This window comes from Giraffa tippelskirchi, chromosome 7, assembly GCF_054371585.1.
Source record: "Giraffa tippelskirchi isolate mGirTip1 chromosome 7, T2T-mGirTip1v1.2.pri, whole genome shotgun sequence".
In the NCBI taxonomy this organism is placed as follows: Eukaryota; Metazoa; Chordata; class Mammalia; order Artiodactyla; family Giraffidae; genus Giraffa; species Giraffa tippelskirchi.
The window spans coordinates 58,403,045-58,415,790 of record NC_137281.1 but is presented as its reverse complement, the minus strand read 5'-3'; the positions used below and the strand labels follow the sequence as shown (position 1 = coordinate 58,415,790).

At 46.2% G+C, this 12,746-nt stretch overlaps 1 protein-coding gene across 4 annotated transcripts in view; it reads right to left on the bottom strand.

Moving 5' to 3' along the window:
• Positions 1-1,623: 1,623 nt before the first annotated feature.
• WDR59 (WD repeat domain 59) overlaps positions 1,624-12,746 on the bottom strand; it is a 126,283-nt gene continuing 115,160 nt past the window's right edge. For 2 of the 4 annotated variants that reach the window (XM_081508676.1, XM_081508684.1), the window contains one exon: positions 1,624-2,351. In XM_081508676.1, the coding sequence (XP_081364802.1) occupies positions 2,344-2,351 (8 nt within the window). In that variant the 3' untranslated portion in view covers positions 1,624-2,343. The remainder of the gene's footprint in view (positions 2,352-12,746) is intronic. The other 2 variants (XM_081508675.1, XM_081508692.1) reach the window with 1 other exon arrangement.

Sequence of the window (12,746 nt, the reverse complement as noted above, 5' to 3'; positions counted from 1 at the left end):
TCTACCAAAACATTTTTATCATCCCAAAAGGAAACCTCACATCCTTTAGCAGTCATTACCTGCCCCCCTTCCCCATACCCTTCTGCTCCCTACCCGAACATCTGCTCTCTGTCTCCATGGATTGGCCTATTCTGGGTATTTAATATAAATGGAATCACACAATTCATGACCTTTTGTATCTGTTTTGTTTTAATTTGCATATTTTTTTTCGAGGCTCATCCATGTTGTACTATGTATCTATTACCTCATTCCTTTTTAAGGCTGAAAATATTCCATTGTATGGATAGGCCACTTTTCTTTTTACATTTAGTGTATCTGTTCATCAGTTGATAGATTTTTGGGTTGTTCACCTTTTGACTCTGTGAAGAGTGCTGCTATAAATATTTGGCTTCTTTCTGTTTAAAATAGGGATTAAAAAAAAAACACAACAAATCCTGGCCTGGCTGTTGCAAGGACTGTTGTGAAACCAAATGAGAACATGTAAAAGAGCACCTCCTCAGCTGTCCAGCCCCGTGCCCATGTGTTGCAGGAATTGCTGCTGGTGGAGCCCATGGTTATAGTTATGGTTATGGGCAGGATCATCTGTTCTGGCCTCAGGGAGAGAGACAGGGGTCCCAAGCCTCCGCCCTTCCTCTGTGCCAACTTGTCATCCATCCGATGCCCAGCACTGGGTCTGGCAGAGACCAGCTGCTCACAATTGAATCTAGACATCCCTTCTCAGCCATTTCAGATAAAGCAATCCCGGGCAGATGGGCTAATTGTGTACAAGGACAATAATTTGCTTTAGGGTTCTGAGTCATAATTTGGTCTTGCCACCACTGGGACTGAGTTATTCAGTGAGTGGAGTAACGTCTGAGCAGATCTTCCGGGAGGGGGCATCTCGACAGGTAGGCTAGGCAGTGAGAGACCGGGGTTGTTGAGGAACCCCTTAGTGCTCTATGCTGGTGCAGAGCAGAGAGTGACCTTCATTTCCTCCATCCTGGCCAAGTGCCCTTTCTCTCCTGAGCTGGGGACACCAAGAAAAGCCAAGAAAATCATCCCCTGAGCACGTGAAGCTAGAAGGTATCTGTAAAGCACATCATTTTTTAAAAACTGTCTTTACTGCTATGGTGCTAAGTGCAGAGTGCAATGGGAGAATATGCACACAGTTTAGGGAATTCTCTGGCCATCCTGTGGTTAGGACTCCATGCTTTCACTGCTGAGGGCTGGGCTTTGATCCCTCAGGTCGGGGAACTAAGATCCCACAAGCCACATGACATCCACACAGTCGATAGGATATACCCAGTGTGAGGTCAGAGGCTTCCTCCCTGTCCACTAGCCACAAGGCTCACCTCTCTGTTCACGCTACCCTCAAACTACAGACAGACAGGGGGCACAGGGGGCCAGAGCATGGAGTCTCAGGTCCTTGTTGAGAGCGGGGAGCTCTCCTCTCTCACTCTCTGCAGACCAGTTTTGGCCCCAGTGAATCTGTCCTGTATGTCCATCAGCATCTTAATGATGACAACTCTCGCTCCTTGGCTGCTGGACACAATGTCCTTGTGGATTCTGCCACGCTTCCTGACACTCTTCTAATTCTTTGCCAGCCTCTTTGATGGCACCTTCCTTTTTCCTATTACTGGCATATTTTCTTTTTCTGACCATCTCCGAGGTAGAGATATTTCACAAGGTGTCTCCATGCTTCCCCTGTACTCTTTTTTGGCGACTGTCCACTTTCTTGATCTCAACAACCACTTCCAATTGATGGATTTTAAATCCACAGCTCCCCTGTTGATCCTCTCTCAGAGAAGTGTTTCTTTCTTTTTGGCCGCACTGTGTGTAGTTCCCTGACCAGGGATCGAACCTATGCTCCCTGCAGTGGAAGCACCGAGGCTTAACCACTGGACTGCCAGGTAAGTCCTCAAAAAGGCATTTCTGACCACCCTGTGAGCCTTCTACACGCTCAACATGCTGAACTCAAACCCAACCTCTTACCCCTAAAACCAGCTTCTCTTAGTTCTGTAGTGACATCTTGAGGCTTTAAATATCAGTATTTAATAATAGCTTAATAGCTGTGTCAATTGTGTCAGTTTTACCTCTGAGGTACCTCTCATCGTCCCTGCGCCTTCACCATCCAGGCATAGATCCATCCATCACTCACTGGACCACAGACTCTGACATTATATCATTCAATAAAGAGAGTTGGGATAATTAGCTAATTATGGGGCAAATTAACGTATGTGAGTCAGTTTGGAGCAAACATATTTAAAAAGTGTGGTCGAGCTGCCTATTTGAGAAAGTTGGAAGACTACGCACCAAGATGTTACTGGAACTTCATCTTCTGATTCCATATTATGTTTCCTGCTTTTATTCCCCTGAAATGAGCACAGGTGGATAATGGGAAAAGGAAGAATAACCGTATTTAGGTTAATGGATTTATATACATAAAGAAAGAAAGAAAGAAGTCGCTCAGTTGTGTCCAACTCTTTGCGACCCCATGGACTGTAGCCTACCAGGCTTTTCCGTCCATGGGATTTTCCAGGCAAGAATACTGGAGTGGGTTGCCATTTCCTTCTCCAGGCGATCTTCCCGACCCAGGGACTGAACCCCGGTCTCCCGCGTTGTAGGCAGACGCTTTACCGTCTGAGCCACCAGGTACATAGGTGATACACAAATGTGTTATTAGTATACGAAAGTTCTATAAGAAACAAAAATCAGATCCAGGGCTAGCGGGGAGGGAGAGGACTGACTACAAAGGGGCATGAGGGACCTTTTGGGGGCGACAGAAATATTCTATGTCTTGATTTTGGTGGTGGTAACATATCTGTATTTGTCAAGACTCATAGAATGGTATACCCATTTGGATGAATTTTACTGTATATAAATCTGGTTTTGGGCTTCCCAGCAGTTAGGTCTTTTTGACTCAGTGGTAAAGAATACGCCTGCTAATGCAGAGACATGAGTTCGAACCCTGAGTCAGGAAGATCCCCTGGAGGAGGAAATGGCAACCCACTCTTATTCTTGCCTTGGAAATCCCATGGACAGAGGAGCCTGGCAGGCTACAGTCTTTGGGGTTGCAAAGAGTTGGATACAGCTTAGCGACTACACAACAATGACAAATCTGACTTTAAAGGCAAGTATTACATGAAATAGAAGTTTCAAGAGTGAGTCAAGCAAGCCCTCTTTCAGCGGTCATATCCCCAGCCCAATCTCCCCAATTCTAGCTCTCTGACAAGAGAGGACCACTATTCACAGGGTGGCTCATTTCCTTCTGGTCACCTTTCCACCCCCACTTCTGCCCCACATATACTTTTTTTTTTTAATTGAGATATAATTGACATATTACATTGTGTTGGCTTTCAGTATATAACATAATGATTTGATATATGTATATACTGTGAAATGATTACCGTGATAAGTTTAGTTAATATCCATCACCACAGATAGTTATAATTATTTTCCCTGTAATGAGAACTTTTAAAATTTATTTTCTTAGCAACTTTCAAATACATAATATTGTTAGCTCATATCACCATGCTGTACATTATAACCTCAGGACTTACTTATAATTGGAAATTTTAACCTTTTGACCACCCTTACCTACATCACACCCTCCCCCACTCCCATTCGCTGTCTCTGCAACCACTCAATTGTTCTCTGTATCTATGAGCTTCTTTTGGTTTGTTTTAGATTCCACATATACATGAGATCATACAATATTTGTCTTTCTATCTCTGTTTCACTTAGCATAATGCTTTCTAGGTCCATCCATATTGTCACAAATGATATGATTGCCTTCCTTTTATGACTGAATAATATCCCATTATTATTATGCATTATATATAATAATATATGTTGTAATATATGTTGTATTATACTGTAATATATTATACATATTAATATGTATGTATGTGTATATATATATATATTTCATACATTTGTCCATGATGGACACTAGGTTGTTTCTGTATCTGTACTTTTCTTTGTTTACTTAACAATATAGCTTAGAAATGACTCCATATCAATTCATAGAGATATTCCTTATTTTCTTATACAGCTTCATAGGGTTCCACTGTGGGGATATAACATAGGTTATTAGACCAGTATCCTTCCTGTTTAGATTATTTCCTATAATTCTTCCTATTTAGAGTATTTTGAAATTAGAAATTGTTCCATAATGTTCTCAAGCAGCCATTGTTTAGAAGGCAGGGAGAGGAGGTACATTGAGGTCATCCTACGACATGGCCTTATACTGCTAGATGCAATGCTGGAGCTTGGGCAAGGTCCTACGTGCTGAGAGTCCTGCAGTTCTCAACACACACACAGACACCCACACCCTGTATACCCACCCCTCACCCCCACACACTCATTCTCATTCAGCGCCTTAGTCTATCCTAGTTCCATCAGATCCATATTCAAACTCTTTTTCTCCTTTGGAAATCTTATGGGTAAGTCTTGAATGGAGCAATGTGTAGCCCTCAGGGCCAAAGCCTGGCACAAACCCCAGGGCAGGGGCCTGCTAAGGAGGATACTGGCCACATGTGAACCTGTGGGAATGAGGCCCAGCAAAGCCCCTCCTGCCTGCGACCACACCCTTCTTTGTAGTCTCCCAGGCCAACAACACATCTAGGAACACACCAAGTGGCTTCCCAGCGTCAGCCCACAATACAGACTTGCGGTCTAAGTGGGGTGAAAGAGAAGCCCTGCAAACTGTTCCTCTGTCAATAGCCCGCCCCGCCAACGCCTCGAGCGCTCCCTCCAGGACCCACACCGCAGAGCTGCCTCTCTAGCTGCCAGTGCTGACACGCCACCAGCTGCTCCGGTTTGCCTCTCTTCACGTTCCCCCAAAGGGGGGATGATCTTACCGTAATAATACTGAGTGCCACAGGAAGAAAATCATTCCCTTGTCAATTTTTCCTCTAGTCCTTCTGGTTATGTCAAAGAGAACACCTCTGTTTGATGCTACTAAATGCTTAACAGCTTGCTGAAGCTTAGAGTCTTTGGATCAACCAAAGCCTAGCTAGTATTTATTAATAATCATGTCATTCATTTGCTTTTGTTGTGCTTGTCTTTATAGTTACCTTATATTTTTGGCAAGGTATATTGCCTTTTCCATTTGTGATAGTGGTATAAAGCTTTCTTTTTATATGTATTTATTTCAGTAAAAAAAAAAGTGAGTCCTTTAATGGCTATACATCACAGCAAGAGGAAGCAAAAAGAAAAATAAAGGAACAGAGTGAACTGGTGAATACATCTCACAGAATAGCCTTTGCCTTCTCTCTAGCTATGGAGCCAAGGAAGCAACTTCTGCTTCCAACATTGCGAAGAATTTTCATATAGCCTTTGTCAGATTCACCAATTATTATTTGTTGTATTATTTTCTTTCTCCCTTTTTGTATGTGTGAATGGTATTATATATGGAATACAAAAATGCACATATCTGTATCTATGTACATGTATACACACATACTTTTGCAAAACTATATGAAAGTGTATTAGAGACATTATATTCCTTTATCCCTAGACACTTCAGTGTGTCTTTCCTAAAAGCAAGGACATCTTACATAGTACAACTATCAGGATCAAGAAATTTAACACTAATATAATTCTATTGTTTGGATATTCGATTCCATAGCCAGCCATTCAAATCCATATTCAAATTTCACCTATTTCCAATAAGGTCCCATATAGCAATTTTTTTTTTTTCCTGGCCCAGGATCCAAGCCAGCTCATCACATTGCATTTAAGTTTCCATGTCATCTCTCCTTCCATCTGCAGCAGCTTCTTAGACTTCCTTTCTCTTTCACGAGCTTGACATTTTTGAAGAATTCACACCATTTATTTTGAGACTGTCCCTGGATTTGGGTTTTGATTTCCAACATTGCTGACCCTCTCGTGTAGAATGACATCAACTGCAAATCCCACAAATGGACCTAAACTTATAAGTTCAGAAAAGAAGTAGAGGGGAATTCCTTGGTGGTCCAGGGTTAGGACTCCAAGCTTCCACTGTAGGGTGCATGGGTTCAATCCCTGGTTGGGGAACTAAGATCCCACAAGACTCTCATCACAGACAGAAAAAAAAAGTGGAGGAAAGGAGGAAGTAGTGTGGGGATGCAGAAGAGAGGAAGAATAAGGTGAGAAGCCTCCACCCAGGCGTGAGAAAGTGAGCCCTATAGTTCTGTGCTTGGGAGACTTACACTCGACTGCTAAGCTCTTCTGCCTTTGGGCTGTTGCTTTGGGCCTGCGAGAAATGGGTGCATAAGTCAAAGGTTTTGGCAGGAGGAAACATTCTGGCTGGGGATCAGGTCCTAGGTTCATTCCCAGGGGTTCCCCTCAACCAGGTCTATAGAAAAGGGGGGAAGCTGGTCCTCCTCCAGCAGCACCGCTGGCTGAGCAGTCATACATCTGCAGGTGAAGAACCTGGGCTCAGACCTCCAGGAGGCTGACCATCGCCACTGGTCCCAGTGAGGGGCACTGCCTAGGTCAGGGGACCTGTGGGAAGATGCTGTCTCATTCCTTTTCTATTTCTCGGGGTCTCCTTGGTGAATGGAAGGTAACTTTGAGGATCAGTTAATCAATACGTGGGGGCCCCTGTAGGGCACTTGATCGCCACACCCCTGTGTCCGGGGCCCTTTGCTGCAGGTGCACACAGCGGCGCTGCTTCACTGGCTCAGGACCCCGCCCTGCAGAATGCACCTACTCTAGGAACGCCAGGGCGGCCACATCCTCACCAGCCAAGCTTGCCCACCTGGGCTCCCCAACCCCTCCTCTGCCAGCCCCAGAGCTTTCACCTGAGCCCTGAAGCAGCTCTGGGCTTCCCCAGGGGGCCTGGAGCTGAGGGTTCCAGGGATCTTCATCAACTAGTTTAGGGGAAGCAGAGCCATGAGGGACAACGGCCATTGTCTGGTGCTCTCCCAGAGGACGGTTGGACAAGGGCTAAGTATTCAGTTCAGTTCAGTTCAGGCGCTCAGTCGTGTCCGACTCTTTGCGACCCCATGAACTGCAGCACATCAGGCCTCCCTGTCCATCACCAACTCCCTGAGTCCACCCAAACTCATGTCCATCGAGTCGGTGACGCCATCCAGCCATCTCATCCTCTGTCATCCCCTTCTCCTCCTGCCCTCAATCTTTCCCAGTATCAGGGTCTTTTCCAATGAGTCAGCTCTTTGCATCAGGTGGCCAAAGTATTGGAGCTTCAGCTTCAACATCAGCCCTTCCAATGAATACCCAGGACTGATCTCCTTTAGGATGGATTGATTGGACCTCCTTGCAGTCCAAGGGACTCTCAAGAGTCTTCTCCAACACCACAGTTCAAAAGCATCAATTCTTCGGTGCTAAGTATTAAAACCTGGCAACTCTTCCTTGATCTGGATGCCTCCCCCAGCTCAAGCTGACTCTGCATCCTCTTGCCCTCTCTGGCGGCTGGAGCCACACCAGCAGCAGCACCCCCACTGCACCACCCTGAGAAGACCAAACAGTCCTGCTCCTCTGCTTACCCAGGTGCAGCCATCCCAGGAAACCAGGTGTGACCTCCCAGCTCCCCCAGGTCCTGCGCTGCCCCTAAAGGGAACTGTGGGGCACTGAGAACTTTTCCACCTTCCCATCTGCTCCTTCTTAAACCAAGAAAGTCCCTGTTTGGGGCTGAAAGTGCATTTCCCTAAGAAACCTCTTTTACTCTATATACACAGGCACACAGGTGAGAACCATTTGTCCTGATGGTGTAGTCTAGCAACTTCCAGATGAAATTTCCCCTCCATCTGATAAGTCCTCTTTATCTTAGAGATGATGACAGTGCAGAATAGGGATGGCTGGGCAAATAATGGCAGGTGCTCCAAAGACCAGCCTGATTCTTGTACAGCTGTGGGAGACACCACTGGCAGGGCTGGTGCAGCCTGGGGGCTTTCCCCGCCAAGTGTGACTGTGGCAGAATTGTTGGTGTCCTGCCCAGATCCCCGAGCTGGGGTGTGCGCTCGTCCTCCAGCCTTAGGGTGTTGGCTATTAACTGCTCACCCCTACACCCTCCTCCCGGCCTTGGCTGGCCACTATTGCTTTATCTGGAGATGCCCAGAAGGGTCCGCACCAGCCCCAGAGGGCCCCCGTGGCCAATGACTGCTCAGCTCTGTGGGAGTGTAACAGCCTGGCTCCCTCACTTTTGGGTGCGTGTGGGAGGGCAACCTCTGTGACACATTTCACAGTCTAGAGCTCCCCTGGGCCCAAGCTGAGGCAACGCTCCATCTGAGCCTGTGTCTCTCCTTGGCTCACCCCCTGCTCTATCCTCCATCCCTCATGACCCTATGAATTTCTTCTGAGACCTTTCTCTTGGTAAATCTCCTGCACAACAATCACCCTTTCAAATCCTGCTTCTGGGAAGCTCATACAATAATATTGTCCTGCCCCATTCCAGTCTTAGAGACAAATATGTAAGAAACAAGTTCCACAGTCAAATAAGTGGGAGTAACTGCAAATTCTGTTCCCTTTCTAAAGGACTAAAATGCATATTAAAGGTTCAGAGAGATCTTGCAATAAAGAAACCTGCTTAATTCTGTTAGTACTTAACTTTTGCACATCCAAGCCAGTCAGATTAAGACCAAGTAGATTGGGAGTGAGAAAGGGATACTAGGAAGAATCATTTGATCAAGAATATTCTACGACTAAGTCTATTTTGAGGCTGGCTTTGGGGTTTGGGTTCAGTTCAGTTGGAGATTAGAGAGAGGATTTGTTCTGTGTAACCATGGGAAGCTCCCAGAGCAGTAGTTACCCAAGCCCAAGCTTAGACACAAATGATAAGACTAGGGCCAGCTCAAACCCCAGGGCCTGGGTGCAGAAGCGCCATCCCTCTTGCCCTGCTGGCTTGACTCCTGACTCCGAGCTGTGACTCCTGTCCCTCGCTCTATACAAGGACCGCATGGGTTGACCACCTTCCCTCCTTTCACTGCCAACTAGGAGAGTACTGTTTGACGAAGGAAAATGTCTGGCTTTTTATCTTAACTGAAGATATTCCAAAGCCAAATTCCATCTAGGAGATTGGTTTGCCAAAGTTCATCTTTTCTCTTCTCCAAGAGGGTGTGAGGGAAATTATTCTCTATCAACAACATGGGTTGGCAGGTCCACAGTGACGGGGAAAACATGAGATCAACACGAGCATGGCAGAACTGGAAGATCAGATGATCACGAAAGGCGCAGGGGAGGCAGGACGGAACCGGCCTCCTTTCCACTGACTGTCCCTGTTCCTGCGTCAGGCAACGCTGGGATGTGCTGGAGCCAGTGCGCAATCCTGAGCCTTCACAGTCCTCTTTCAAGGCCCTTTGTATCCTTTCCATTCTGGTTGCTTCCGTCTGATTGGAGGAAGTGCACTGCCTGGAGAATGCTGGGTCCAGCTGGATGAGTGGTGATCCCAAGTGCCTAAGGCCCTCCTTCCAAGGGGCTCAAGGCTTCCCAGAGCGTCGAGTGAGGTAGCTCTGGCTTTTCCACCCAACCTCTAAGGCTACCCTGAAAACTTCTAACCACTGAACCTCCAAATTGCTAAGCAAAAGCCAACGCACATTGAAGAGGAATCTGAAATGCCTGATTATCTGAGTATATAATTCCACTTCAGATGATAAAGTCACAGATGAAACCTGCTTGAACAAGCCAGTTTAAACTTAACCAATAGTTGAAATGTCTCCAGATATGAAAAAGCCACAGAAACCAGTGGCTTGGATATAGGTCTAGAAAGTAATAAATTCGGGATTTCCATGATGGTTCAGTGTCTAAGACTCCACTTTCCAATGCAGGGGACTTGGGTTTGATCCCTGGTTGGGGAACTAAGATCCCATATGCCTCAGGGCAACTACTGAGCTCACACACTCTGGAGCCTGCGTGCCACAACTAGAGAGACCATGCACTGCAACAAAGACCCAGCGTAGACAAAATTTTTTTAAAGAAAGAAAATAGAAATAAACTTGATCAGAATACCAGCCTGCAGTGACTGGTGTACTAGCACAATGAGCTTGAGTAGAACCAGAGCCCGAGTTTTGTAGATATTGAGTGATTAATTGCCTAGAGTAGTCCTTGCAAAAGCCTAAGACCAAGAAGGTGGGAGCACAGGAGGAAATGTGTGGTGTGTTCATGGAAGGCTTGTACTTCTGAGTGGACTTGTGGTACAGAAACAAGGCTGTGCGCACTTGAGGGGACTAAGGCGTGACCAGAGTGCCACAACGAAGACCTGATGTGACCAAATAAAGCCACGTGAGCGCAAAGGGACATGTAGTGTGGACCCCGAGTCTGTGCAGGTGTCTGAGGAAAACGGTGATGTCTACAAGCAAGGCTCCCAAGAGGACTTGTGCAGTGCACACGAGGGTGTGTGTGCTCCGGACAACACGTGGCACGGAAGCAGAAAGCTGTTTGTTCCGAGGACTTCCTGGAGGTCTAATCCTTGACCTCGCACTTCCACTGCAGGGGGCATGGCGGTTCAATCTTTGGTAGGGAAACCAAGATCCCACGTGCTTCGAGGTACAAAGAAGGCTGTTTGCTCCGAAGATGATCTGTGGCGTAGACAGAGACGTGTCAACATGTGTCCCTGTGTGATATGGGCATAAAAGATGGTGTGTCCCTGAGGAGAATTTCTGTGTGGATAGAAAGCCATGTGTACCTCAGAGACTTGTGATGTGTGTCTCTGAGGAAACTTGTAGTGAGACAAAAAAAGGCTGTGTGTATGAGAGGACTAGTGATGCAGATACAGTAGGACATAGAAGGTGGTGTGTACCCAATTGGAATTGTGGTGTAGGTACAGGAGACTCTGAGGACCTTAGGAGACCTCTGGTGTGGTCACGGAAAGCTGTTTGCATCCAGGAGACTTTAGGTTTGGGCAAAGTAGGCTGCAGTGCTTGGGCAAAGAAGCCTGGCGTACTGCATTCCATAGGGTTGCAAAGAGTCAGACACAACTGAGCGACTGAACTGAACTGAAAGTAGGCTGTGTGTAACCCAAAGGACATGTAATGGAGACACAGAAGCCTTGTGTACCTCAGAATTGCATGAACAAAGCAAGCTGTCTATACCCAAAACAATTTCTGTGCTGGACAAGAAGGCTGTGTGTACAGGAGGCGAGGAGGTAGAGTTTCTAAGTATCTGAGGTGACTTGTGGGGTCGACACAGAAGGTGCTGGATTCCTGAGACTGTGATACCCATGCTGTGTAACACAGTAAGCTGTGTCAGCTCCAGGGGACTTGTGCGCCATGGAAGGCTGTGTGTGCCCACAGGGACAAGTGGTGAGGAAGCCAAAGCCACGCTGGGACTTGTGGTGCTGACAGAGAAGGCTGCCTGTGTCCACGGGGTCTTGTGGTATGGATACAGGTCTGATAAAAATAATATGGATAATAACAAACGTTGGTGAGAAGGTGAAGAATCCTTGCACACTGCTGGCAGGAAAGTGCACTAGTGTAGCCACTTTGGAAAGCAGTCTGACAGTTCCTCACAAGGTTAAACATGGAGTCACCAGATGACTCATATACTCAGGGAAAATGAAAACATATGTCCACAGAAAAACTTCCACCTAAAGGAAATCAGTCCTGAATACTCATTGATGCTGAAGCTGAAGCTCCAATACTTTGGCCACCTGATGAGAAGAACTGACTCATTGGAAAAGACCCTGATGGGGGGAAAGATTGAAGGCGGGAGGAGAAGGAGGCGACAGAGGACGAGATGGTTGAACAGCATCACCGACTCGATGGACATGAGTTTGAGCAAGCTCTGGGAGTTGGTGATGGACAGGGAAGTCTGGCGTGGTGCAGTCCATGGGGTCGTAAAGAGTCGGGCACGACTGAGTGACTGAACTGAACTGAAATATTCCCAGAAGCATCATTCATAACAACCCAAAAGCAGAAACAACCCAATGTCCTTCAGCTGATAAATGGATGAATGAAATGTGGTGTATCCATATTTGAAATATTATTCAGCCATAAAAAGAAATGGGATTCAGATATGTCCTACAACACAGATAAACCTTGAAAATGTCATGTTACGTGGAAGAAGCCAATCACAAAAGACTACATAGAGGCTATCATACAGAGTGAAGTAAGTCAGAAAGAGAAACACCAATACAGTATATTAACACATATATATATGGAATTGAGAAAGACAGTAACGACAACCCTGTATGCAAGACAGCAAAAGAGACACAGATGTAAAGAACAGGCTTTGGAACTATGTGGGAGAAGGTGAGGGTGGGGTGATTTGAGAGAATAGCATTGAAACATGTATATTACCATATGTGAAATAGATGACCAGTGCAAGTTCAATGCATGAAGCAGGGCATTCAAAGCTGGTGCTCTGGGACAACCCAGAGGGATGGCGTGGGAAGGGAGGTGGGAAGGGGGTTCAGGATGGGGGGACACAGGTACACCCATGGCTGATTCATATCGATGTATGGCAAAACCACAATAGTAAAGTAATTAGCCTCCAAGTAAAATTAATTTAGAAAAAAAAAAAACAACACGACTACATGAAATGTACATGAAATGCTCATAATGGGTTATCTATAAAGACAGAAAGGCTTCCCTGATACCTCAGCTGGTAAAGAATCCACCTGCAATGCGGGAGACCTGGGTTCGATCCCTGGGTGGGGAAGATCCCCTGGAGGAGGGAAAGGCTACCCACTCTAGTATTCTAGCCTAGAGAATTCCATGGACTATACAGTCCACAGGGTTGCAAAGAGTCGGACAGGACTGAGCGACTTTCACTTACCTACTTAACTTATAAAGGCAGAGAGTAAACTGGTGGTTACCAGAAGCAGG